Here is a 27,020-nt window from a genome sequence, read left to right on the forward strand (position 1 = left end):
TCAACAATATTTCCTTAAAACTTGAGACAAACAAGTACACGGTTCAAATACATATATGTTTATATTTTTTATGCCAAAGGAGTTGTAATTCTGAACAGTCAGTTTTGTGATTTACCCAATTGTTTCACATTGCAGAGACAGACAGGCGACACAAAGTTCACAATCAAGCAATTCATCTTCCTGGGAGAGTATTTCCACTTCCTATGTCACTTTTCATTGCTTGAAGTAGGAGATTGATGGGGCTGAGACCTTAGGGAAGTATACTTGGGTATCCCAAAGGGGCGTCTAAGTGATGGCTGAGTGGCTCTCCTGAACTGACAAACTGGAACAGTGGCCTTGGACTGTATAAATTATGTTTGGAGTGCGACAATCGAAGAGCTACACCAAGATTCAGAGTCCGAAATTAGGTTTTATTTCTGACATATGACAGCCAACATGTTTTGGGGACAGTTTCCTTATCTTCTGAACCAATACTGAGTGTTCACAACAGAGTTTAAACTTTCAATTTGAGTCCCTATCAGTGGATAATGTTTGTTTTGGTCCCTGAAACGCATTGGCTATAGCACCTGCCATATGTTTGGAATAAACCTCATTTTGAACCTTGGTGGAACGCTTCGATTTCCACAGTCAAACATTACTTCTCTTCAATGGACATTGGACCCACATCATCTCCTCTGACCAGGGAGTCGAATCAAGAAGGTGATGCTAACCCATGAAATAGAGTGACTTTGCTGACTAGCAGGGGATAGTATTGTCAGCCCAAATCACATATTTGACCACCCGATGCCCATACAAAAAGAATAATAAGCCTTGTGTGGAATTTGCTATTAGCCTGCAGCCACAAATTGCAGTCAGGACCGCATGCCAAGAACTAACACACCCGTTTGTTACCATTTTTCTACCTCTGCCCAAATGAGTCCAGCTCTCACCCTGAAAGTCAAAATTTGCAATTCCTCATGCATGTTCAGCAATTCTGCTAAGTGGCAAGATTGCAAAATGTGCCAGGCTTTTTAACTTATTCTGACAACAAATGTCAGTAAATTGAATGTGTACTTCCATATTAATTAAATCTCGTTACAGCAGGGGTTGATGTTTTCATGCTGAATTTGCAAGTGAAAAAAAAAAGAAAGAAGAGAAACACGTATGTCTGTTCTTCCAGGGAGAAAATTGGCTCTGCAATCAATATTTAAACAAACTTTTAAAGCAAAAATTATATTCTAAATAATGTATTGCTTTTGTCTAATATTGCAGTGAAATTTTTTATGTAAAAATGTCTCGGTGCTGGCATTTCCAAGACTTGAAGATAAAAAAAAAAAATCAAAAAACAAAACAAAAAAACAACACAACACCTCTATACAATTTAGAACTGAGGTAGGTCAGCCGAACAGGGCTTGAAAAATATCACTTGTTTCTATGACCCTCTTCTGAGCTCTGAATTCCTGACCCTTTTCCACTGTTCTGAAGTCCCGCTTTAAGCATTTTAAAGTTCATGTTCCTTCTGCTTCTTTTCTTTAAGCTGACTCTTAAAAAATTGAGAAATCCTTAATGCCTAATCCATGGGAGGCAGAAGGTAAATACACCTGAAATTACTTGTAGGACAGAGAAACAAAACGATGGAGAATTGCTCATCTCACGCCCAGGACTCCATTGAGGACCTCTCATTTAAGGATAAAAGGGGAAATGCAATGGCCCATTGATGCTGCATGTTATGGTAATGCATCTAACAAAGCACTGCATGAGCGTGCTAAAGGTAAGCCTTGTTAGGACAGACCATACCTTTAAATGAACTGGCAGCGTGCTAAGGTACATGTACCTTTTTTTAATGCAACCCATTCCATATGCAATGTGGTGCACTGAAGTGCATAGCCTGCTTCTATACCAAAGTGTTGGAATACCACACAAAATAATGGCACTTATACACACTGCAGTACATGTGTTATCACATGCTGCAGTATTATGCCGTAAGAAGGGCAAGTGTCTTGTGAAAGAGTCCTCAATGGATTTCAACGGAACAGAATGGAGTATGTTTGTTGCAGAACTCTCAATTATCTTTGCGTTTCCACAGTAATTTCAGGTAGCTTTACTGTCTACCGCTCATGAATATTTTGAAGATATTTAAATACATACATATAAATTGAAAAAGAAAAGTCCTACACAAGGACATCACCAGTGAAAAAATGGTCTCCTTTCCCGACCAATATCTCTTATTGAAATCTGGGGCCACATAGAGGAAGTAGGATGGAATTTATGCCGAGTTTTAAAAGTAGAACTATAGGAAAAACATGCCTAGAGTAAGGGATGGTCATAACCCCTATCAGTTAAATTTTTAGCCATCTGTATCTATCTGGGGAGATTTACCTTCACTTCCTGTTCCATAGTCAAAACAGGAAGTAAGAGGAAATCCCTTCAAATTAAGGGAATCCCTTGGGGACCCCCAGGTCACCGTAACTAGCGTTCCCAATTAGAAGATTTCACCTTTATTACTTTTCTGGGGACAACCCAAAAATGTGTGATTTTCTTTAACTTTCAATGATGATAAACAGGACAAGTAGAGAGGGTGAATCTCCCTAAGGGGGCACAGACAGCAATAAAAACTGATGGGTTCTAATCCCTTGTGCCACACTATCCAAAATGAAAAAAAAAAAAAAAGTTTCACATTTAGTTGAACTTTAAGGAGAAACTGTAATACATGTGCAAACAAGTCTAAAGCAACACCTAGTGGCAGGCATTTAGAATACATTTAGAATACAAAATTACTAAAAATTTGTGTAAAAGATGAAATAAAAAATAAAATAAAAAAGGTATCTTGTTATAGTGAGAACTAGAAGTAGGTGATATAGATAGATATATATTACACACTGAACCTTTATTTTACACACACATTATATATAAAATTCTAAAATGAAAAAAAAAAAAAAAAAAAAAAAAAACGTGTGTGTATATATATATATATATATATATATATATATATATATATATATATATATATATATGTATGTATGTATATGTATATATAGTGATCATAAGTTTACATACCCTGACAGAATTTATGATGTCTTGGCTATTTTTCAGAGAATGTGAATGATAACACAAAAACCTTTCTTTCACTCATGGTTAGTGTTTGGCTGAAGCCATTATCAATCAGCTGTGTTTACTCTTTTTAAATCATGACAAAACTACCCAAATGACCCTGATCAAAAGTTAACATATCCTTGTGATTTTGGCCTGATAACATGCACACAAGTTGACACAAAGGGGTTTAAATGGCTATTAAAAGGTAACCATCATCACCTGTGGTCTGTTTGCTTGTAATTAAGTGTGTGTGTGTGTATGAAAGGTCAGTGAGTTTCTGGACTCCTGACTGACCCTTGCATCTTTTATCCAGTGCTGCACTGACGTTTCAGGATTCTACATCATGGGGAAAGCAAAAGAATTGTCAGAGGATCTGCGAGAAAAGCTATTTGAACTGTATAAAACAGGAAAGGGATATAAAAAGATATCCAAGGAATTGAGAATGCCAATGAGCAGTGTTCAAACTCTAATCAAGAAATAGAAAATGAGGGGTTCTGTTAAAACAAAACCACGGTCAGGTAGACCAACTAAAATTTCAGCCACAACTGCCAGGAAAATTGTTCCGGATGCAAAGAAAAGCCCACAAATAACTTCAGGTGAAATATAGCACTGAAAAGATGCTGTTTCAAGATGCACAATAATGAGGCACTTAAAGATGGGCTGAATGGTCGAGTCGCCAGAAGAAAGCCATTACTATGGAAATGCCACAAAGTATCCAGCTTGCAATATGCCACACATCTCAGAGACCAGCCTCAAACATTCTGGCACAAAGTCATTTGGAGTGATGAGACCAAAATTGAGCTTTTTGTCCACAACCATAAAAGCTACATTTGGAGAGGAGTCAACAAGGCCTATGATGAAAGGGACAACATTACTACTGTGAAACACGGAGGTAGATCACTGATCTTTTAGGGATGTGTGAGCTACAAAGGCACAGGAAATTTGGTAAAAAATTGATGGCAAGATGAATGCAGTATGTTATCAAAAAATACTGGAGGAACATTTGCATTCATCAGCCAGGATGCTGCACATGGGACGTACTTGAACATTCCAACATGACAATGATCCAAAACACAAGGCCAAGTCAACCTGTCATTGGCTACAGCAGAATAAAGTGAAGGTTCTGGAGTGGCCATCTCAGTCTCCTGACCTCAATATCATTGAGCCACTCTGGGGAGATCTCAAATGTTCAGTTCATGCAAGACAGCCCAAGAATTTACGGGAACTGGAGGCTTTTTGCCAAGAGGAATGGGCAGCTTCACCATCTGAGAAGATAAAGAGCCTCATCCACAAATACCACAAAATACTTCAAGCTGTCATTGATGTTAAAGGGGGAAACACACTGTATTAAGAACTGGGGTATGTAAACTTTTGATCAGGGTCATTTGGGTAGTTTCTGCTGAAATTATTATTTAAAAAGAGTAAACACATTCATAATAAATGGCTTCAGCCAAACACTAACCATGAGTGAAAAAAAAAAAAGTTTGTGTTATCATTCATATTCTCTGAAAGATGGCCATAAAATCATAAATTCTGCCAGGGTAAGTAAATGAGCACAACTGTAGATCTATATCACATTTCCTACTTCTAGTTCTCACTATAACAAAGAAAAAAACAAAACAAAAAGCAACCAATCGCTTTTAATTCATTTAACAGTCATAAATGGCTGAAAGCGGTGTAGCCTTTACCATTAACTGAGTATTTTAATATACATGGTGTGTTTATTTTCACAGCTCTGAATAAGATTCACATAAGTATTTTTTTATTACTCGACAATCCCTGCTCCTGGCTTGGGAGTAAGCACAGTAGTAAGTGCCAAAATGTCCCTCACTCATCCAAATGTGTGGGTGTTTTAAGACTAATGAAATATGAAAAAGTATGTTCTGTTTCTCTTCTTGCTGTTTACAGGTTCTCTTAAGGCAATCATAGACATGTTACTATTATAAAAACTTTGAGCAGTTGCATAAAAATCAAAAATAGTAAATCAATGAAAATAGATCTAAAGATGTGGACCCTTTAAAACCTAAAGGGCTAGTCCAGATCAAACTGAAATTTCTGCTATGGTTAGAGATTGGTAGACAATAGTAGGAAATGCCTCCTATATCTCTGAAAATTTCATATTTAAGGCCACCCAGCTTTGCCCCCTAATGTGAGGAACATTAGAAGTAGAAGTTGTCTCGCTTTCTCCAATGCTTTTTTTTTTTCGTGTAACACAATAAAGAAGCAACCCAAAATGTGTGAAATATCCAGATAATGGCCATCACTGGGGCCCAAAAAATATATAAAGCCTGGGGGTGACTCAACTCATCAATATCTACTTAAATCTGCAATTGATTCTGGTTAGATTCCATTTTAAATTTGCTAATTATGACAAATTTTCCATTTCAGTGTGCTGGCTGCCAGGATTTTCTACAGATGGCACCACATTCACATTTTCATTCTCTCGCTTTCTCCACTGGTGGCAGGAACCATTCATACACAGGGGATATGTGAATACTCAAACCCTTGCTTTTCTAAATGCCTCACTACCTTTCCTTGAGTTCCTAGTACCAGCAAATCGTTGTACGGAATATGGCATCTTCATCATCTCAAAGTTTACTGCCCTGAGTGTACAGTCATTGGAGAGGGACTTGAAAAATAAGAAGATGGGTGCACTGTGTCTGGGGCTGGTCATGATGAATAATTAAAATACCACTCAAGATGGGGTCCTTGGTTGACATCCCATCAAGGACACCATATGCATAATGTTTGCATGTTCTCCTTGCACTTGCGTGGGTTTCCCCAGGTACTATGGTCTCCAACACTCCAAAGATACTCGCCTCCTGTCTAAACTAGCCCCAATATATGTGTGTATGTATGCATGAGAGGTAGGGATCTTAGATTTTAAAGCAGAACTTCACGCTAAAAGAGCAGCACTTCCTTCAATTTGGAGTTTTCTGGGGAGTGGTTACATAGTTTTAGCAGGTAACTGCTCCCATTTTCGCTCTGACCGCCTAGGCAATCGGAGTGGAAGCTCCCCATCCTCTCTCCCTGCAACCTTCTGGGACACATCCCAGCCAGCTGTGAAGCTGCAAGGATCCTTAGTAAATACGTTTGCACCAAGGACCCGAAGATCGGCAAAGAGCCATCCTGGTTGAGGACAGCACTGTATCCTTGGACATGTAATGGCTTGTACACGCGACCGGAATTTTCGACAGACTAGGTCCGACAGTCTTCCCGACGGACTTTTTCGGCGGAGTTCCGGCAGACTTTTTCAATGAACGGAGTTGGACAAACACAATTGCACCAAAGTCCGACGGATTTGAACGTGATGACAAACGACCGAACTAAAATAAGGAAGTTCATAGCCAGTAGCCAATAGCTGCCCTGGCGTCGGTTTTTGTCCATCGGATTAGCATACACACAAATGTATTTCTCGGTCTGGTATAGTTCCGGCCAGAAAATTTAAAACATGTTCTATTTCTAGAGTCCGTCAGATTTTTGGCAAGCAAAGGTCCGTCAGACCTTTGCTGTCAAAAAGTCTGGTCGTGTGTACGAGGCATAAGTGTCCTTTTTTAAAAAGTCAGAATCTATAGTATTTGTATTAGCTGACAATTTTTTTTTAGTTAATTCTGAAGGACCACTTTAAGATTCTTGAGGAGAAGGACACTTGTGAATGTACAGCATGTGTAAATTTTCGGTGCTCTATAAATGAATAATAGTTAAATAATAAATCCAGCAAGTGCACTGGGCTGGTCTCTCTCTATATCAACAGAGCAGAAACCGGTAAGAATTTCTGTAAATGTTAGCATCCTTGTGTATTATATATGCCTAAACTAGAGGGACTTTTTATTTATTTTCTCAAGCAAAAACTGGAGCTTCACTTAAACATCAGTTGTAAGCTGAAGTAGGCCTGTGACCGCTGTGCAAACTATTGGATAATATCTGAGCCGATTTGAGCAGAGAAGGGCAGTCGAGCAAACACTATAAAATGCAGCCTACAAAAAATTCATTTGGGAAATCTAACAATGCACATTAGACTGACATTGGGACCATCGCTTTGAATTATGTCTCTCACCAGTTACTTTCATTATTAATAAGGTTCAAACATAGTTTGCCAACAGAATGGAAAGGATGAGTGAAATAAGAGTGAACATTTAGCCATTGTACAAAGGAGTTTTAAGTGGGGACTTTGGGACACACACGATATAAAGCTAAACGGAACACAGAGAACTTGTGTGTCAGAGAGTAAACATAGTAACAGGATACAGAAATAACTCACATCTGCTACCTGCTTTCTAATTTACGGGGCAGAATGGCAGATCGGTGAGTTAAAAAGGCTAGGAGAAATATAAAATGAATATTGAGGGCAGAGATATGTGCTTTACTCATTAATGCACTATTTTCACTGCTACCAACACTTGTCTATTTCGGGCTCCAAATCTAGCTTCTTGTTAATATCCATCATAAACCCGAGATGGGGAGGCCAACAGAAAAGTAAGCGGCCTATGAAAAGAAACGGGTCATACGGAGGGCAGCCAACAGTAAGTTACATGAAGATTGTTTGTTGACTCTCCTTCATTGTCCTTCAGTAAAATGCTTTACGCTATTGGGTAGAACAGCAATTTTTTTTTTTTTTAAACTTCCATTTTGTCGCTGGTAATATGCTAATATTGACCATCAGGACAAATCATCATGACGATCTGTTACAACCCCTCGTTAAATCATAATTTTGCAACTATTGTAGGCCGCAAATGCATTTAATGAAAAACCATAAATTTAAATAAAGTAATTAAATTAGAGAGAGGCGTCTGGGTGGGGTGTGTCTGCTGGAATAATAAAGTTGGTTTTAGCTTTATGTAAGTGGTGTGTGGCTCTATACTGAATGTGTTTAGTATTTAGGAGAAACAAACTTGGGCGGAGTGTGAATGAAGTCAAGAGGAGTGTGAATGAAGGACGAGGCAATAGTGATCCTTGGAGAGGCACCAAGTCAATGGTGAGTTCTAATTTATTAGTGTACAACAGATATTTAGCTCTGTATGAGAAACAAAAAATCTTCTAGGTCCACACACACTGGCAGCATTTCCTTTTCCAAAAAAAAAAAAACATTGAGGTTGATTTACTAAAGCTGGAGCACTCGGAATCTGGTGCAGCTGTGCATAGTAGCCAATCGGCTTCTAACTTCAGCTTGTTCAATTAGGCTTTGGCAATAAAACCCGGAAGCTGATTGGTTTCTACGCAAAGTTGCACCAGATTCTGCACTCTTCAGTTGTAAGAAATAAGCCCCACTCTATTTCTATTGGTGCTCTGGAACTAGATGCAGACATAACAACGCTAAAGAGCATTTGCACATAAATAAGGCATGAGATAGTTTTAACGATATGAGGCCCACAACGTTAACAGCAAGTACAGCTACTTTTTTAAAGAACTTTGGTTGGTTTGAAAGGTAGGAACTCCGGTCTGTTTAAACAGCTAAATAAATCCAGTTAACACCTTTGCCTTTCTTTCTTACTATGAAAGCGCTGCCAACAGCTCCTATTTGCAGGACTCATGGCTACCCATTATCCAAGAATTCATATACATCTTTACGGCCATAATATGAAAAAGATACGGCAGGCATATAAAAGAACCGAAAAGGTTTAACCAGATAAATGTGTCTACACCATACACATTTCTCAGGCCCGTTTTCCCAGACGTACCATTGAATAGCTGCCATGCTGTATTCCTTTAAGCATCTGCCAAGCATCTGTAAGAACTTACTTTGACTACCCCTTGTGAACAGGCAGTGTAGCACAGAACAGAGCAGCTGAAAGTGGAAAACTACAAGCAACATCCACGAGATGGGACCACGAAGGCAAGTACCAATTTAATTAGCGTGTTCCACCCAATAAAGAATTTAAGTTGGAAGTTATTATAGGTAGGTCATTAGGCAGAATGGTTTATGGCATGAGTGGTTTGATGTGTTTTTCCTTGCAAGCCAGCTACAAAAAAAAAAAAAAAAAAAAAAAAAAAGATTCAATCGGTAACAAAAAGTGTTAACGAAGAGGAATATAAAGTGACAGCAGTCTTGAGAGAACCAATTCTAATATACAGCAATTTAGCTGAGTATTTTGTGTTTAGTCATAATAATCCTATGTGTGAGAAGATCAACTCTCCAACCCCCCACTGTCTGTTGGCTGCTTGATATTATGAACTGGCAACTAAGCCTTTACCAGTGTCCTGACCTACCCGTCAGGATCTCCAGCTGAAAAGTATTAAGCGGGGGAGAAAAAAAAAGCCAGACTATTAGGAAGACTCCAGCCGTGCATGCCACACCCAATGTAATTAGAACAATGTGTGTGTTTGTTGGCGTCCAGAATTGCTAAGGGTGTATGCTTCAGTTTGGCAATCTGCCATCTCTATCATCACAATAACAAGGAATAAGGTTCGTGTGTGTATTTATTTTGAAAATGCTGCTGACATTTTTTGTAAGGGAACAATGGCAGACCCTCTTCCAGGCTTGTGCCACTGAAGAGTCCGAGAACAATGAGCAGAAGTCATTACACAGGAACTGCTATAGACCAGTCAAAAGCTGGTCTATATGTGTGAAAATGTTTAATGCACATAAGGCTTAAAAAAAAACAAAAAAAACAAAAACAGTGTCTCCAACTACTCAATAATAAAAAAATAAAAAACACAGAACCATTAAGAAAACCGTTAATACTCAAGTGTAATACCACTTATTTGTAGGTATTCAATGATCAATACATTACTGTTGGTCTCATTAAGGTCCCTTTTCTTCAGTCTCTGGACAATTTGCTTACCTATCCCTTTTTGACCACTCAAAAAAAATGAATAATGATGTTAATACCAACAACGTAAAACAGCCTCCATCTACACTGTGTACCTGAACTAAGGTTTTTTTTTATCAGAGAGACCGTGGGGTTGATTTACTAAAACTGGAACCTGCACAATCTAGTGCAGCTGTGCATAGTAACCAATTAGCCTCTAGGTTTAATTGATCAAGCTTGATTGAACAAGCTGAAGTTAGAAGCTGATTGGCTACCATGCACAGCTGCACCAGATTCTAAAGCTTCATACATACAATCAGATTTTCGGCAGGGGATTGCGTTATTACAGTCTGTTGGCCTAAAAATCAGACAATTGTTGTCCAACGTTCCACCAACAAATGTTGGATGGCAGGTTAGTAAATCTTTGGCGGATACCAGTGTGTTGTCAGATTTTCCTATCTTCTGTACACAAGCCCATCACACAAAAGTTGAAAGTACAAACACGCATGCTCAGAATCAATGCTCCCCAAACACAATATTAACAGAAGGTGCCCAAAGGGTGCAGTCAAGAACTGAAATTCCTCGTAGTACGTCACTACATTTGTGTTTGTTGGCCGACAATTGTGTACCGTTTTTTTGCAAGACAAGTTCATGGCAGACGCCCTTTGGACAAAATCTGACGCTCTGTTGGCCAACAATCGGATCGTGTCTACGAGGATTAAGTGTTCCGGTTTTAGTAAATAAACATCTGTGTCTCTGCAAAGCCTCCCTCCCACCCTTTATGCCACCGCAGCCAAAATAATGACCTGTTACTTCCAGGTCTGGGGTAGCATGTAACCTGCACCCCTGTGATAAGGATGGCCTTGGCCTGATTAACAGTCAAGGCCAAGCATTTACATGATCAAATCGAGTGACGTTACCCCATTAGTCCCCAATAATGCCAATTTCAGTGCTGGCTGTGATGTAAAAAGGAGTGGCAAGGGAGCAAAGACGAGGTAAACATAAGGGACCATTTTAATCTTTTAAAAACCTAAATTCAAATACCCTGATATGCCCAATATTTTCTATGTTCAATAAAAAAGCCTCTTCCCCATGGCTCAATTTTTGATTTTTTAACTAGGGGTTTCACTTACTCGACTTAAGGACAAAGGCCCACCATCTGTTGTTCCACTGATCAATGAGTGTGCCTTCGAACTCTCATTGTTACGGTGGATTGCCATTGGTCGGGCTTAGGGAAGCCAGACTTCTAGTTAAAAAGTGAAACTAGTTTTCACACAGGCATGCACTGGAATCTTTGCTGATTATTTAGTAGTGTATACTCTTTGAAAGAACGTTCACATTATTAGTTTAAAATGTCTTTATTACTGGATCTGAGCATATACCGTATTTATCGGCACATAACACGCACTTTTCCCCCCTTAAAGTCAGGGGAAAATCGTGGGTGCGTGTTATACACCGATCCCTACTGTTTAAGGGAAGAGGAGCAAGCGCTACTGAATTACATAGAGCCACGATCTCCTGTGTACCCGGAACTCCGTCACTCACAGCCACGCCTCCTGGACTTGCATTGGGCCACTGTTCTGTCTATCATATGAGTAGGGACAGGAGGCATGGCTGAGAGTGATGGAGCACCGGGTACACAGGAGATTGTGCCTCTGTGTAATTCAGCGACGCTCGCTCCTCCCCTTTCCCTCGGAGGCAGCAGGGATAATCCAACACTGGTGAGGCTACAATGATGGGAAAGGTGAGGCTGCAGATGGGCACTGAGCAGGGTGCATTGATGGGCAATTTAGAGGCTGCAGATGGGCACTGAGCAGGGTGCACTGATGGGCAATTTAGAGGCTGCAGCTGGGCACTGAGCAGGGTGCATTGATGGGCAATTTAGAGGCTGCAGATGGGCACTGAGCAGGGTGCACTGATGAGCTGTGACCCCAAGTTCTCTTCAAAGTTCTTTATTTTTTTCCTTAAAGAGGAAGTTAACTCTGAACAAAAAATTAAATAAACCCTGCAAGGCAAAGGCATAATGAGCTAGTAGCATACGAGCTCATTATGAATAACTTACCTGGGAACCAAGCCCCCGAATCGGTCCTTGATCTTCATCTCCACCGCTGCCATGTATCCCGGAGTGACTTCCGGGTCTCGCGGCTCCGGCCAATCACAATCACACTCCGGGATACATGGCAGTGGCGGAGATGAAGATAGAGGATCACTTTGGGGGCTTCGATCTCAGGCGCATGCGCACGGGAGCCATCACTGACGGCATGTTCGCCTTCACTTGCGGAGCGCCCAGTGTGCCTGTGCCGCTGTCTACGGTGTGCATGTAGACAGCGGTGCGGTTTTTTGTGTGAAATATCTCCTTAACCATGTAGGTTAAGGAGATATTTCTTGAACCTACAAGTAAGCCCTAATCTAGGCTTACCTGTAGGTCAAAGTGGTCTGTAAGGGTTTACAACCACTTTAAACTTCCCTCCTAAAATTGGGGTGCGTGTTATACATTGATAAATATGGTAGTTCCAAAGAGTTTGGCGAAAACTTAATTGCAGAGACAAAACAAAAATGGGCATGTGGGGCCAAGAGCAGAGCTGCCCAAAGGGTGTTCTTGGCCATGTGTTCAGATTTTTAGATTGTATAGTGGTCAAGAAATCACCAGCAGTTTTCATTAAAAGGCAGTACTTATAAAATGTGATGATATTTTATATTAATCGAGGGTTTTGAAATGAAGACAGGTCCTCATTAAAAGACCTATATTAAACCACCATTTGGCTTGGTTGTACATCTATAGTGGAACAGTTTTTTTGCTGAATTTAAAGCAGGTCTGTGGCTTGTCCTCCATACTGTACACATACACACATGAAGTTTCAGCCTTCCCTCTGCACCCAAGTACAGTACAAGTTTGCTGTGTGTTTTATAACCTGCTTAATTGAATCATGTCTGCCTGAGCCTTGCATTTAAAAATTTATTCCACGCAGCCTGCAGTGCTGACATGGATCTGATAAGACAGTGGAAGAAAACACCATTCTAAAAGTAACCCAGCTGAACTGCACATGTTCTGACCCGAATTGCCTTCCCTGGAGCTTTTGTTACCTGGTGAGAGTGTGGTCCTAAAGCGGCACTCGTGTCTGGGTATCTGTGCAGCTAGCCATGCAGAAGACTGCGTCGCACTGGGACTGGCAGGCAAAGAGGTGTTTCTCTAAAGAAGGTTTCTAAATGAGTGCGCGAGACTGAACTCTTTGTGAACTGGATTAATTATTAAAGATGCAGATGGAGCTGTCCGAATGATAAGAACACATCCTGACGTGTCATGATCTAAGCTTTCATTAAACCATTTCAGGCATACTAATGGTATCCCAACACTCATTACTTACATGCTCCCTTTTCATAGATATAATAACCCTACCACCATAGGAATGGCAGTCAGCGTTCTTACGGTGGGAAGATAAGTGCTCTGCATCCAACGCTTTCCAAAAATAATGCAGCAAAAAGCAATTCTTGGCCCTAAAATTGTGACGCCCAACTGGTAGCTCTCCTGGTCCACCTCTTCTCCTCTATGGTGCTACTTCTTTAGAATAAATGTGCAGAGTCTCTCGTTTGTTTTGTTTTGCCACTTTCGGCAAACCTTTTATACACCACAGCCCTCGCTCTTAGCTCTCCTTATATAAGCTGGGAATACATTTAAAATATATTGGAAATATTTCCATCAACTGCAATGGTCAGAATTAAATCTGAACTCCAGGTAAATGAAAAGGCAGATCTACACTATGGAGTTATTTACGAAAGGCAAATCAACTTTGCATTACAAGTGCAAACAACAAGTGCACCTGAAATTGCACTGAAAGTGCACTCGCTGTAAATCTGAGGGGTAGATTTGAAATGAGGGGAAGCTCTGCTGATTTTATCATCCAATCATGTGCAAGCTAAATTGCTGTTTTTTATTTTCCTTGCATGTCCCCCTCGGATCTACAGCGACTGCACTTCCAAGTGCACTTTCAGTGCAATTTCAAGTGCTTTTTGCACTTGTAGTGCAAAGTCGATTTGCCTTTAGTAAATAACCCCCATTATTATTATACACGATCTATATAGCGCCAACAGTTTACGCATCGTTTTACAATGTATAGGGGGGGACAACACAATTACAGTACAGTTCAATACAAAAAGGTACAGGAGGGCCCGGCTCGTAGAGCTTACATCATAAAGGGAGGGGGTGGTACAAAAGGTAATAGCTGCAGAGAATAATTTGATGGGGGTGGCTCAGGGATAGTTAGGTGGATATGGGATAGGTTTCCCTGAATAAATTAGTTTTCAGGGATCTCTTAAAGGTGGACAGCATTGGAATGCCTGCCTTCACACACACATTAACTTTAATACATGAACTTGTTTTGCAGGGGTTGGGCTTGGCCTTTAGTTCCAGTGAAGGGAACTCAAAGCGTCAGCATACAAAGACATTTTGGACAATTTCATGCTCCCAACTTTGTGGGCACAGTTTGGGGATGGTCCCTTCCTGTTCCAACATGACTACGCACCAGTGCACAAAGCAAGGTCCATAAAGACATGGATGAGCAAGTTTGGGGTGGAGGAACTTGACTGGCCTGTGCAGAGTCCTGACCTCAACCTGACAGAACACCTTTGGGAAGCATTAAAGCGGAGACTGTGAGCCAGGCTCTCTCCAACATCAGTGCCTGACCTCACAAATGCGCTTCTAGAAGAATAATCAAACATTCCCATAGACACACTCCTAAACCTTGTGGACAGCCTTCCCAGAAGAGTTGAAGCTGTTATAGCTACAAAGGGTAGGCCAACTCAATATTGAACCCTACGGACCAGGACTGGGACGACATTGACGTTCCTGTGTGTGGAAAAGCAGGAGTCCCAATACTTTTGGTAATATAGTGTTTATTAATAGTAGGCCTTTTTACCTGATTGTTTACTCCATTCAATCTTGTGATTCAAACAGAGTTTCTTAACAGGCAGCACACCAAAGCCCTACACTCATTGAGACCTGCTGGATATGGTACCAGTTGAGGAACACAGCCTGGTTTATGCCTGTCCCATCCTGTGATTGGACAATGAAGGAGAAGTAGAACACTGATAAGATTATCTCTCTACCCTGCTCTAAAGCTTGCCTTATGTTGTGAGAATTTCCATCAGGAACCAGACTAAGTCTGATCATTGGGTGGCCCCGTCACCCCCATCCCACTTGACATGGTTTAAATGAAAAATTGAAGGAGCAGGGCCTGTAGGCTGAACAAAAAAAGTTCACCCTTTTGTAAAAAAAAAAAAAAAAAAAAACTTAAATGCACATCTTTTGGCAGTTATAAAAAATTGTAACTAATATTTGTATTACTCTGCAGCCTTTACAGCATTGCACCCATGATCAGGAGATGCCTGGATCCTGCAGACGCTCAGTACACCCAGTACTGCCCATACCGCCGATGTAGACAGGCAGGAATATCAATGAAATACACAAATGCTCACCAGCCCCCTCAAAGTTCATTGAGTACTACTAGCCGCCAGCTGCAACGGCTGACTGTACTTGTAGCACAATTAAATTGCTTCGCTGTTTTCAAATTGTGACAGTGAGTGCAGGGAGAAGATCTCCTTCCTGCTGTCACCAAGTGTGGAGTTCAGGCAGGCGGGAGGCTGCTGCACAGGAGCTGGTTACATGTTACACCCTAAACAACATAACATGTATAGTGCTCCAAAAGGTGAACCTAACCTTGAATGTGTTATGGCCAGCTTTAGGAAGCTCTCAGTGTTGGATAACATAATTGGCTAACAGTCTCCCCTCCCCCCACCCAATCTCAGATTAACCCAGATTATTTTGCTAGCAGTGTGGAAAAATTCATCCAAGAATGGATGGTAATAATTTTGTCTTAATATCAGGCCCTTTTGTAAAAGGAAATAAAATCTTCTTGACTCAAAGTGCTTGTTGGCTTTTAGATTATGCTGCTAGGCTCCTGCCCGATTTCTACACCGTTACTTGCAGGTTACAAGCTCCATTGGCCCAACAAATGTCTTATGTGCTGATGGCTCATGGTTACCATACTACAAACTAACTAAATTAATTGCAGAATTTTTTTTTAAATATATAACCAATTATATATATATATATATATATATATATATATATATATATATATATATATATATATATATATATATATATATATATATACACATATACATACACACGTGAGTACATCCCTCACATTTTTGTAAATATTATATTCTTTTCATGTGACAACACTGAAGAAATGACACTTTGCTACAATGTAAAGTAGTGAGTTTACAGCTTGTATAAGTGTATATTTGCTGTCCCCTCAAAATAACTCAACACACAGCCATGAATGTCTAAAGCAAACTTCAAACTATAGCCCTCCAGTTGTTCAGGAACTACAATTCCCATCATGCCTAGTCATGTTTGTGAATGTCAGAGTTTTACAATGCCTCATGGGATGTGTAGTTTCACAACAGCTGGAGGGCCGTAGTTTGAGGATCCCTGGTCTAAACAGTATACCGGGGGAGGGAAAAATGGCTAATTGGGTCCAATTTGGACATTTTCACTTAGGGGTGTACTTACTTTTGCTAATTAATGAGAGATAAAATAAAATATTTTCAAAAATGTGAGGTGTGTGTATATATATATATATATATATATATATATATATATATATATATATACATATATATATATATATATATATATATACACATATATATATATATATATATATATATATATATATATATATATATATATATATATATATATATATATATATAGCTTATTTATTTTCTTCTAGCCCAAATGTAAAATAATTCAATTTACAGGCATGCAAAGACAAGACAAACACTAGCTCTCAAAATCTAATAGGGCTTTTATCAATGGTCTAAATTCTGCACAGCAACTCCCAAAAACCAACCAAATGCACAAACAAGAGGCAAGGTGATTGAGCTACGATTGTATGTGCTGTAACATCACGTGTGAGCCTCCAGGACGATTGGAGGTCAAAGCTATTGCAGGAGAGGGATCGCTCTTGAGAGCATCAATCTGACTACTACCTGCTGTTTAATTCCGTAGGTTGGGGATACAGCTCCCAAAGGCCTTACACTTGCAGGCTAAACTATTTGCTTTGGGATAAAAATGTTGTGGCTGGTAAATAATAGTGAAATCCAACTGATAGTGGTCAATTCAAGACCTTTTCTTTTTTATTCTTTTGAGAAAAACCTATATATATATATATATATATATATATATATATATATATATATATATATATATATATATATATATATATATATATATATATATATATGTTAGAGCTGCAAAATAAAATCTGAAGATTATCAAAACAATATTTTTGGGTGCAGAAACATACACCAAGACCAAAAAAAATTACAATAAAATCAACATTAATCCTTAAAAGAGGGTTGTTTAAGGACATCGGATTATAAAGACATAATATCCATTAAAAGATTTTTTTTTTCCTCATGATTTCATTTTAGACATCTAAGTGATATAAAAAAAAACATAATAATTGTCCGGTGGAAGGGACTTATTAAATTGACACTCCAACTTAAATTTTCTTTCAATTGAATTGTAGCACTCACCCTATGATGATACAAATAAATTCCTAAAAAATATAAAGGAAAACTCAAAATTGTGTCCTGTCAGGACAACTTTCATGTGTCACTATGAATACAAACTAGTGGTCTCAGTCTCCGATTTTACTGTGTGTGCTCTCCTCTACTTAAAATGATCTTTATGGCAGACAAGACCCTTCTTATACAAAGGTCTTGTTTGCCCTTTGTTAAGAGATTTATTTTCCTTTTTTTTTATCAAGCAGATTAAAGAAAAAATATCTGACTGTTCGCTCATGTACAATCCTAACATATATGTTGGTCAGGCTTCGTTATTTAAAAATCATATTTATTTGATTTAAATCAAGAAAATAGAATAGGAACCCCGAACTAAAGGGTACAAAATGCTTCGGGCAAATGATTCCAGATAAGAGTCCTTAAACTTTAAGCCCAGGTGAAGGGGGAGCTTGTGACCCCAGAAATGAGTTGGCTGTGTTTTTTTTGTTGTTATGTTGTCATTGAATCATTAAAGCTTTTTGGACTCTTTACCTTTGGCTTGGCAGTCGTTTTATTCTGCTTTGTTTCTTCCTTGGTACCTAATAGAGGGGATCCTTCTTTTATATGAGCATCCGAGGCTCACTGAATTAGTGTTTTTTTCCCCTATACTCCTGACAAATAAGTACTTGAGTGCTGCTTGGATAATTTTTCTTCTCTGAAGTTTCTATTGTTTTTAAATGACCTGGATAGACAAACCCATCTCTAATGTTTCTTCTTTCATTCCGAGACCAAGTTCCTATTTAATATGAGATATCCGAGGACTCCCCAGAGACAAATTTAAGAAGCGTAAGGCAGGCAGTTAAGAGTACCTCCACCCAATCTTTGTCATATTTCTAAACAGATAAAAAGATAGAATGATGATCTGCTGTCTCTTTTATAATGGTATACAGATGGCAAGCAGCAGCCCCAGAAAAACAGATCAGTCTCAATAGACTGTCGACATTGACTAAGGGAAGTTCAAACACAGATGTTAAGTATACAAGCGTACATATATGGCCCGTTTTGACATCTCCGAGTCTGATTTTTAACAGATATTTACAGGACACATACAAATCACTGTGGTACTTTGTTTTAGATCCTCTAGCTAAGGGGTCTCCAAACTATGGCCCTCCAGTTGTTTAGGAACTACAATTCCCATCATGCCTAGTCATGTCTGTGAATGTCAGAGTTTTACAATGCTTCTTGGGACATGTAGTTCCACAACAGCTGGAGGGCCATAGCTTGGAAATCCCTGCTCTAGCTAATATCTGCTCAATACCAGTTATCAAAGCCTAAATCTTAGAGAGTTCCACAACCATATAATATGGCTGTTTACACACCACCACTTTCCATATTCCAAGTCCTCCAACTGCTGAGGGAAAATTCAAATCCAAAACCCTAACAAAAAATGTAACATATTCATAGCTATCTGATAAAGGTTCCTAAAACAAAATTTAGAATGGATATTCAAACACTTTTAGGGAGCCACTGTATTCAGTTGGCTGTTAACATCATAAATCTCAGACTCCAATGGTGAAATTTAGACTCGCTGACATTTCTAATTCCTCCCACAAGATCATAACACATGTTAAGCAAGGCTCTTTACCATCCTAGCATTGGAAAGTTCATTAGATCAAAAGTGATCTCCGGTAATGATTCAAATTTACCAGCAAACCCCCCTTGCCCTCTTCTAGAACATGTCATCGTTTTCCATATCCTTTACTTGGTTTCTAGTATTTACTTGGTATTTTACTTGGCATCAAGAAACACACTTAGATTGCTTTTGGCCCCACTCAAAGTAGAGGTGAGAGCATATCCCTGCATCCTAGAGCATTGGGTGGAGGCTTGTCCTAATACCAATCCCGACCAGCCCAGGTGTATAAACAATAAAGAGTGTCCTAGGCCTAGATGTTTCCACCAAACCATACACCCCCCACTGGGGCTTAGTCATAGGGTACATGCATTAGTGTGTATGGTTTGGTGGTGACATTTAGGCTGAGGCCGCCCTTTATCATTTATTCACCTGGGATGGTCAGGAGCGGTGATCCTTTCCGCTTTATGACACGCATTTTGTTATGCCATGTAACATCACCAGGCTTTCACCAGCTGCAAAGTTTCGCAAGGTGGATTATTGAGTGAGGCATGTTCCCTAGGACTACTACTCCCAAGAACTCTTTCATTAAAATGCAATACATGGGCAGGCTCTTGAGGATGAAAAGAAGCAATGTTGTTTTGCTGGGGGGGGGGGGGGGAACAACAACATGTGCATGTAGAGGACAAACCAGCACAATCCTTACCAAAGAGTTCTGACATTCTAACCCTTCCCCGCTCTGAAACAAGATTTCCACATAACTGGAGGTCCTCTGTATGGAGAAGTCCATACTTAACTGCTACATACACCAATGCCACATTTACAAATCATACCCAAGAACCTGATTACATATGCATAGTGTTAATTACAGAATTTGTTTTTTTACACAAGCGGACTACTCGCCAACTTTTGCTGACCTAATGGCACATTTTTAAGGCTACAATAACTAGATCAGAGTTTCTCAACTGGGTGTATATTATTTGGTACCTGGTGTGGGTACCAAATAATAGGGGTATAGGACTGTATCTCTGAGCAATAAAAAATAAAAATAAAAAAAGATACAATCTAAAACAGGATTCTCTGAATTTCTGAACATAAAGTGGAGAAATGTACTTGATATGTCAGATAATAGTTTACATTGTCAATAACTGGACCTCAATCCTATATTGTGGCTGGGCAAAATCAAGCACAAAAATCTAACTAGTTGACTAGTTGTAGCTAGCTTATGTATGAAAATCCTTATGATTTTCTGTCATTTGTCTTGTTCCTAATTATCCACATGTAAAGTAAAACCAAGCTATTAACATCTTTTGAAGTCTTCCTGGTACCTAATATTTCTGGTGGTGAAAATTTCTATAGCCTGGCAAAGGGGATTACAAGGCCAATTTACTGGGGGCTTTTAAATGTAAAAAAAAAAAAAAAAAAAAAAAAGAAGAAAAAAAAAAGGTTAAGAACCCCTGAAGCAAAGAATCACTGATCAACAACAGATATGTAGCCAGCAAGGTCAGAACCTACTAGATTCTAGGTCAACATGTCACCAAATAGTGAAGCAAGTAGTCCGCATCTTCATAAACTCATGCATCTCCTATACATCTATCCTGATAAATCCTTTTAACGTGAAACAGATAAAAATATCAAAGTTGTGTCTGCACACATGTAATTGTCTTCCCTCTACAGTGTCTATTATTTCATTGTCTCAGCTGTACCAACAACTGACAAATGCATGAAAACTTCATAAAAACAATTCCACCTTGACAGCCAAACCTTCAAACATTGCATTAGGAAAGACAAACAGTGAAGCCCAGCGCTTTGTTCTGCCTATTAATGTGATCCATACGCGGAAGTGGCAAATTAAATCACCAGAACGATTCATGAAATGAAAAAGGAAAAGAAGCTCCTTACCAAAATAATGAAAGCCACTGGACCAATAAAACTCCAGATGAAATTGTTGTCTATCCTCAGCCAGCACCTTTCAAGAAAAAGCAGAAAATTAATACAAATGAGATTGGAAATCATAGTTCATAGAGAAGGCCCCAGCCCTCCCACCCCTTGCAGTGCGTTGCCAATACGGATGTGGGTATTGGGGAATCTTTCTCCGAGGCAGACAGAGGGACCTGCAACCAAGCACAGCACAGCCATCTGACTGCTTTATGGGAGTAGAATTTATTTACCTTACAAATGATTTGATTTATAAAGTTGGATTTTTTGCAGCAGGAGATCTCTGATCCACGCAATTGCCATAAAAATACGACTTTATTTTTATTTTATTTTTGCCCAGGCTATTCTTTGTAATCTTCAAGTTTGGCCTTTCATCTTTATGGCATATGCAAAGTAGGCGTCTCAGCGGAACACAAGACACATAAAATGTTCAGCTGTCATGTTCAGCTGCAAACCAGTAGGACATTAAAAAATAACCCAAGTGGGACTTAAGGAGGAGAAAAAAAAAATAAAGAAATAAATGAAATGCACTATATTAGGCTAAATGATGCATAAAGTTATCAGTCTAGGCTTCACGCAGTGGTTTCTCGATTTCCATGCTCTGAAGTTATGGGCTGAATACATTTGCTGTTAATATAAGTACATTTCTGCTGTCACAACGGGATCCGATAAACAATCTCATGCTGTCACATTTTTCTTCTTGCAATACAAAGGTGTTCACAGGGACACCGTTGTGAAGTAAAAAAAAATAAAAATGTCACAATCTTTACTTTTCTGGTTTCATTACTTTTTTAGTAATTACAATAAAAGATATTCTTTCGTTATCTTCAATTTTTTTCACCCTCACTTACATGAATGGTTGTCCACTTGCATGTTTAATTTAGTCCTGGTATAAGGTACTGAAAAGACTTTGACAAGGAAAACGTAATGACCCCAAAGGGAGTGTCTCTTAATCTCATTGTGGCATTTAGGAGACCAGGCTAATTGTCAAGCATGATTCTGTCTTGTTAACCTGCCAGTGATGAAGGTCTGTCCCATAAATAACATCCCAAAAGGCAGAAAAACTCCCAGGGGCAAACTGTGCTTGTACCTAACTGCACCTCCATCAATACAGCAGTTACAGTTCTGCAAGTAAAGTGCAAGAAGGAGCATCAAAGACTAAGGTCGGCCATAGGTTCAAATCTCAGCCGGTTCAGCAGGGACAGAGATTTGAACCATGTATGGACAAGGCTGAATGTACCCAAGTTTATCGATGGCATAACTGCTAGTAACAAGCACTGAGTTCTCCTCATGAGAGTGGCTTCCTATGCTGAGCAAATACAATGGCCAGTGGTTGGAGGAAATAAGTTTGCTCCTTCTGTGGTCATCCTAACTGGTCACACCAAAAAAAAAAAAGCCACATGTGCAGCTTATTTAGATAATTGATTACCTTTCGGTAGTATCATTCAGAGATCAGGCCTTCTTCACTGTAGGTTTCTTGATGAAGTCTAACAGAGCAATTTTAATTATTGAATAAAGGTGCAAGTTGCCCAACCATTTCCATGGTCACATGGCTGTGTTTTGTTATTGGCCATCTCAGTTGACAAGGTATTTACTTTTGAATGGAAACCTCCAAGCATTGCTTGTTTTGCAACCTTAACAACCCTTGCCATTGCCCATAAATGCATAGCCAAAATTCTAGGAGGAGCACTTGAAATTGTCTGGCCATAAAGGCATGTAAAGTATGTACCACATAGTCATTAATAACAAGACTTCGGTGCCCAAGGTGCTTTCTGGGCCACGTAACATCCTGCTGTATTTAAGGAAGAGTATGATGATATAAAAAGTAAAGAAATTTGTATTGTGCCATCTACCTATTGTTCTGCTATAATAGCAGTAATAAAGAATGAATAAAGTGTCAATAGTGCTATACGATACTCAACTTTGCAAAATCTAATTCATAACATAGCTGAAAAATGATAAAAATACTATAGTGATATAAACTTGTGATATATAAAACAATTCAAAAACTCACACAAATAAAATAAAATTAATAAAACCAGGTTCATTACAATAAAACCTGAATATATAAAAGTGACAAAAAAGTGAAAAGTAAAGTGCTATAGAAACTGTGATGTCCTGACCATTATTCATATAGATCAGTATAGAACAAGCAGCATAAAAAGTCCTTATCAAACATAAATCTGTGAATCCATTGATGGAAGTGAGTGACTGTGTCCACACTCTGGTGCTCCCCACCCTTAGGTAATAGCTGCTCACCTCGGAGCGTGTGACTTCACATTTAAAGTGACTGTAAAAGGTAAAAAAAATAAAAATAACATATCATACTTAGCTCCACTGCAGCTCGTTTTGCACAAAGTGGCCCTGAACCTGCTCTTCTGAAGCCCCCCCGGTGGCTCCTCCTCACATCTGATATAACCCCCTTTGGAGAAGTGCTTCTCAAAGGGGGTCACCTTTCAGGCGTGCACCCAAGTCTAGCATTCGTCGTCCATAGAGGCTGAATGCAGGACTCACCCCACCCCCGGATGCCATAAGATGAAAAAAAACACAAAGGTTTACAACCCCTTTAAGCTTAGTCAAACCATGCATATGAATCACCTCTGGATTCAATGTTAACTGCAGGATCCTGAGCTGCTCAATAACACTGTCTCCTCATATGTAAACAGTAGGAAAAAAGGCTCGATAGTGTGATATCGTTTTTAGAACACCAATTTATTATAGAAAAAAGCCCCAGTCCAGGGTACTCACATGTGTCTGGTGTATCAGTGCACCGCTCTATTCAAAGCTTTAAAACACTGGGAACTTGTTGAGGTCGTAGGTTTCTCCACTGTGAGACAGACCAGCTGCCTCCTGCACCATCCTGTCCCCTCTCCAACGCGTGTCCATACAGGGAAATTACGTATCTTCCTCAGGGGAAGATACGTCCCTTTTTTTGTATAATAAATTGGTGTTATAAAAAGATAACACGCCATCAAGCCTTTTTTCCTACTGTTTACATATGAGGAGACAGCGATATTGACACTTTATTCATTCTTTATTACTGCTGTGATAGTTTCTGCAAGGAGCACTTAAAGCTTCCTGACCATAAAAAAAAAAAAAAAAAACATTTAAAAAGTGTATCTACTGTGTAGCCAAACACTTTTTTTTATTAGCACTGGCTGGGTTAGGAAAGGGATAAAACCATAAAACCTCTGTCAGTTCTTTTAACTGCTGTCTGCATCACTGCTGGGGCAATTCACACTCCGTGTCCTGGTGACCAACTTCTTGTCATAGAGGCACTTATGGAAAATCCAAAAGTGTAATGTTACCCCCAAGAACAGGTAAGAGGAAATATTCCAGTAAGGACATCTGCCCCAGAGAAAACAATTGGGAACGTGCCTTTTATTTGAAGAGATTACCTCTCACTTTCTGTTGCATCTCAAGGCCTTGAAGTAAAGGGAAATCAGAGCAATGGGATAGAGACAGCAAAAAGTAAACTGGTTTTAACCTTTTTCTGCTCTATCCAAAACCAAGAGGAAAAGTGTTGGCTATACATAGCCTTTTAGTGGCAAGGTTTAATTGTGCAGTGCAGGTTGTGTAAAATATGTATAATTTCATGGTAAGCAACACCATTTTACAGTCTTCGTATTTTCAAGACAATAACACCATCTCTCAGAAATCAAACCTTTTCAACACTTCTGTCAGTTTTGTATTATTTAGTAGTTTCAGGTTGGGATCGAGTAGTATTGAGTTTACAAGTTCCACATTTTCATGCTTGTGTGAAATTAAACTTTCCTTTACCAAAACCCCAAAGGTAGGCTCTCCTTCCAAAGATGTAGAGGAACAGTTAGCATAATAACCAGCCACTGGCAGAATACTTACGCCTTCTCCGTTCCATAGCCCTTGTAGTCTATAGCGGCAGAGACGCCAACGACGGTTGCGGGGAAGAGGTATCCGGCAACGTAGTAATACTTTTTCCTCGAATATTCACTCTCGAATACTTCAACAAGCATGAGGTAAAGCTGGACACCTTCCAGGCACATCCAGGCAAAAGCAGCCAAGAAGAAGAAGTGGAGGAGGCCAGCAAATATGGGACAGGCAATCTGAGGAGATGGAATAAAAGAAATGATGTAACAGCCTACCTTGTGATCAGAGTCAAGGTGTCATCGTAAAGCACCTGATAACGATGCGCTAGGGATTCCCTCTATGAGCTCTATTTATAAATGCCATTAAGATTTCATTTGAGGGTGTACTGGGCTGCAATAAATCATTTCCCCACCATTAAAAAAATATATATATTTCACCCTTCTAACAGTGAACTTCTCAAACAGACACCTGGTATTAAAAAAGCCGGTTTGTTAAATGGAAAATATTGCTTAGTGCGGTGAAATATTTTACTCGTTTATAACCTTTCCAAACAATATGACTCCCGCAGAGAGCCGTTGATAGCAAGACTTCGGTGCTCAGAGCAAAGTGTTTCTGGGCCGGGTAATTTCACATTGTATTGAAGAAAGATTATAATGATATATTACTAGTATGGGGACATTTAAGAAAATTTGTGGAAAAGTAGAGACAATATTAAAGGCTATTATTACATTATAGTCAACATGCTTTCTAACATCTTCTATTTAAAAAAAAAAAAAAAAGAAAAAACGTTAGCATGATTATACGGTAAAGAGTATACAGTTAAAGAGACACTGTCAGTTTGCCGATGCAGAGACAAGGGACTTGGCAAAAAGCATTCCCCGGACTCTTCAGATTTACTTTATCTGTGCTCCTTCAAAGCTCCTTGCTCCTCAGCAGCCTCCATGGAAATCAGCTACGTCGGAAACCCAAAAAAGTCATGTGACAGTGCATGGGCCTTATGATTGGATGCTAGATCCATGCACCACCACCGTCGAGCAGGTGACGTGCACTGTTACCGTAAATCCAGGAGTGATGGGTATTTTCAACAGCTGTGGAGGATCAATGAGCTGCAATAGAGCACATTCAAGGTGAGCATAAGACTGGGGTGATGCCCTTTGCCGAGACCCCGCTACCTTGCTCTGCATAGGCAGATTGACAGTCGGGTTGCATTACTAAAACTAGAAAGTACAAAATATGGTGCAGCTGTGCATGACAGCCAATCAGTTTCTAACGCCAGCTTTTTAAGCTTTGACAAAAATACCTGGAAGCCAATTGGTTTTCATGCAGAACTGCACCAGATTTTTAACTTTTCAGTTTTAGTAAATCAAACCCAGTGTCTCCTCAATGGCTAACTCCAACAAAATCTTTAAAGGATTTGGCCAAAAAAAGAATGTCACAAAACCAAGCCATCATTTTCGAACAATAGCTACCATTTTAGCAACAGCTATCTGCTGAACCTGCTATGGAGTCCAGGAAAAACATATATAACCTTCAATGAGATACAAGGTTTAAAATATACATATTCATAGTATAAAAGTTTAAGTACATAATACGCATGCAGCATTACAACATCTGTTCCCTTCTCGTGGGCAAAACAAGAGATATCAGAGTAACTGAAGAATGAATTTCATTAAAATGGCTAAATACATAGTTAATAGTATATCTGTACCCTAGAACAAAAAATGTAATATCTTACAGCTAACTTGTTTTTTAATGAGTTGGCTGGGCTGCATTAGTCTTCTTTTTTTCAGGCTTATTACCTTTATATATTTCCCTGCTGATCCTACCATTGACACTTCTAAGGTGTCTAGCGTGACAACGCTCATTCACTGCACTGCATCTATGGAGGAACAGCATTGTCAAACTAGGCTGCTTGTTCTGAGTTGGACTACAGGATACTGTCCCTTTTCAAAAGACGTTGGGGAGGGAGGTCTGTAGTTTACAGAAGTGGCTGATAACTCTGCTTTGGAATTCAGTGCAGCAGTAACAAACAGGAAGATACGAGATCATTGGATTTCTGGCAGAATTTTTCTAAATTAATAAAACCAATATAACAAAATACTTTCACTGGTATATTTACAGATCAAAGTGGAGCAAATAACACATGTTAACACATGTAAAATAATGGTTCTACCCACCAACAGAAATGTCTACACCCTTTTATCCAGTAA

General features: G+C 39.3%; 1 protein-coding gene across 25 annotated transcripts in view; it reads right to left on the reverse strand.

Annotated features, from left to right (window-relative positions):
• The window catches only part of ADGRL2 (adhesion G protein-coupled receptor L2), a 284,260-nt gene that overhangs the window by 22,986 nt on the left and 234,254 nt on the right, over positions 1-27,020 (reverse strand). For all 25 annotated transcript variants that reach the window (XM_077450365.1, XM_077450363.1, XM_077450386.1 and 22 more), the window contains 2 exons: positions 24,826-25,046; positions 20,929-20,995 (listed from right to left, as the gene is read on the reverse strand). In XM_077450365.1, coding sequence (XP_077306491.1) covers positions 20,929-20,995; positions 24,826-25,046 — 288 coding nt within the window. The remainder of the gene's footprint in view (positions 1-20,928; positions 20,996-24,825; positions 25,047-27,020) is intronic.

This window comes from Lithobates pipiens, unplaced genomic scaffold (genome assembly GCF_037356315.1).
Source record: "Lithobates pipiens isolate NorthernLeopardFrog02 unplaced genomic scaffold, aLitPip1_a1.2 Scaffold_23, whole genome shotgun sequence".
Lineage (NCBI taxonomy): Eukaryota > Metazoa > Chordata > Amphibia > Anura > Ranidae > Lithobates > Lithobates pipiens.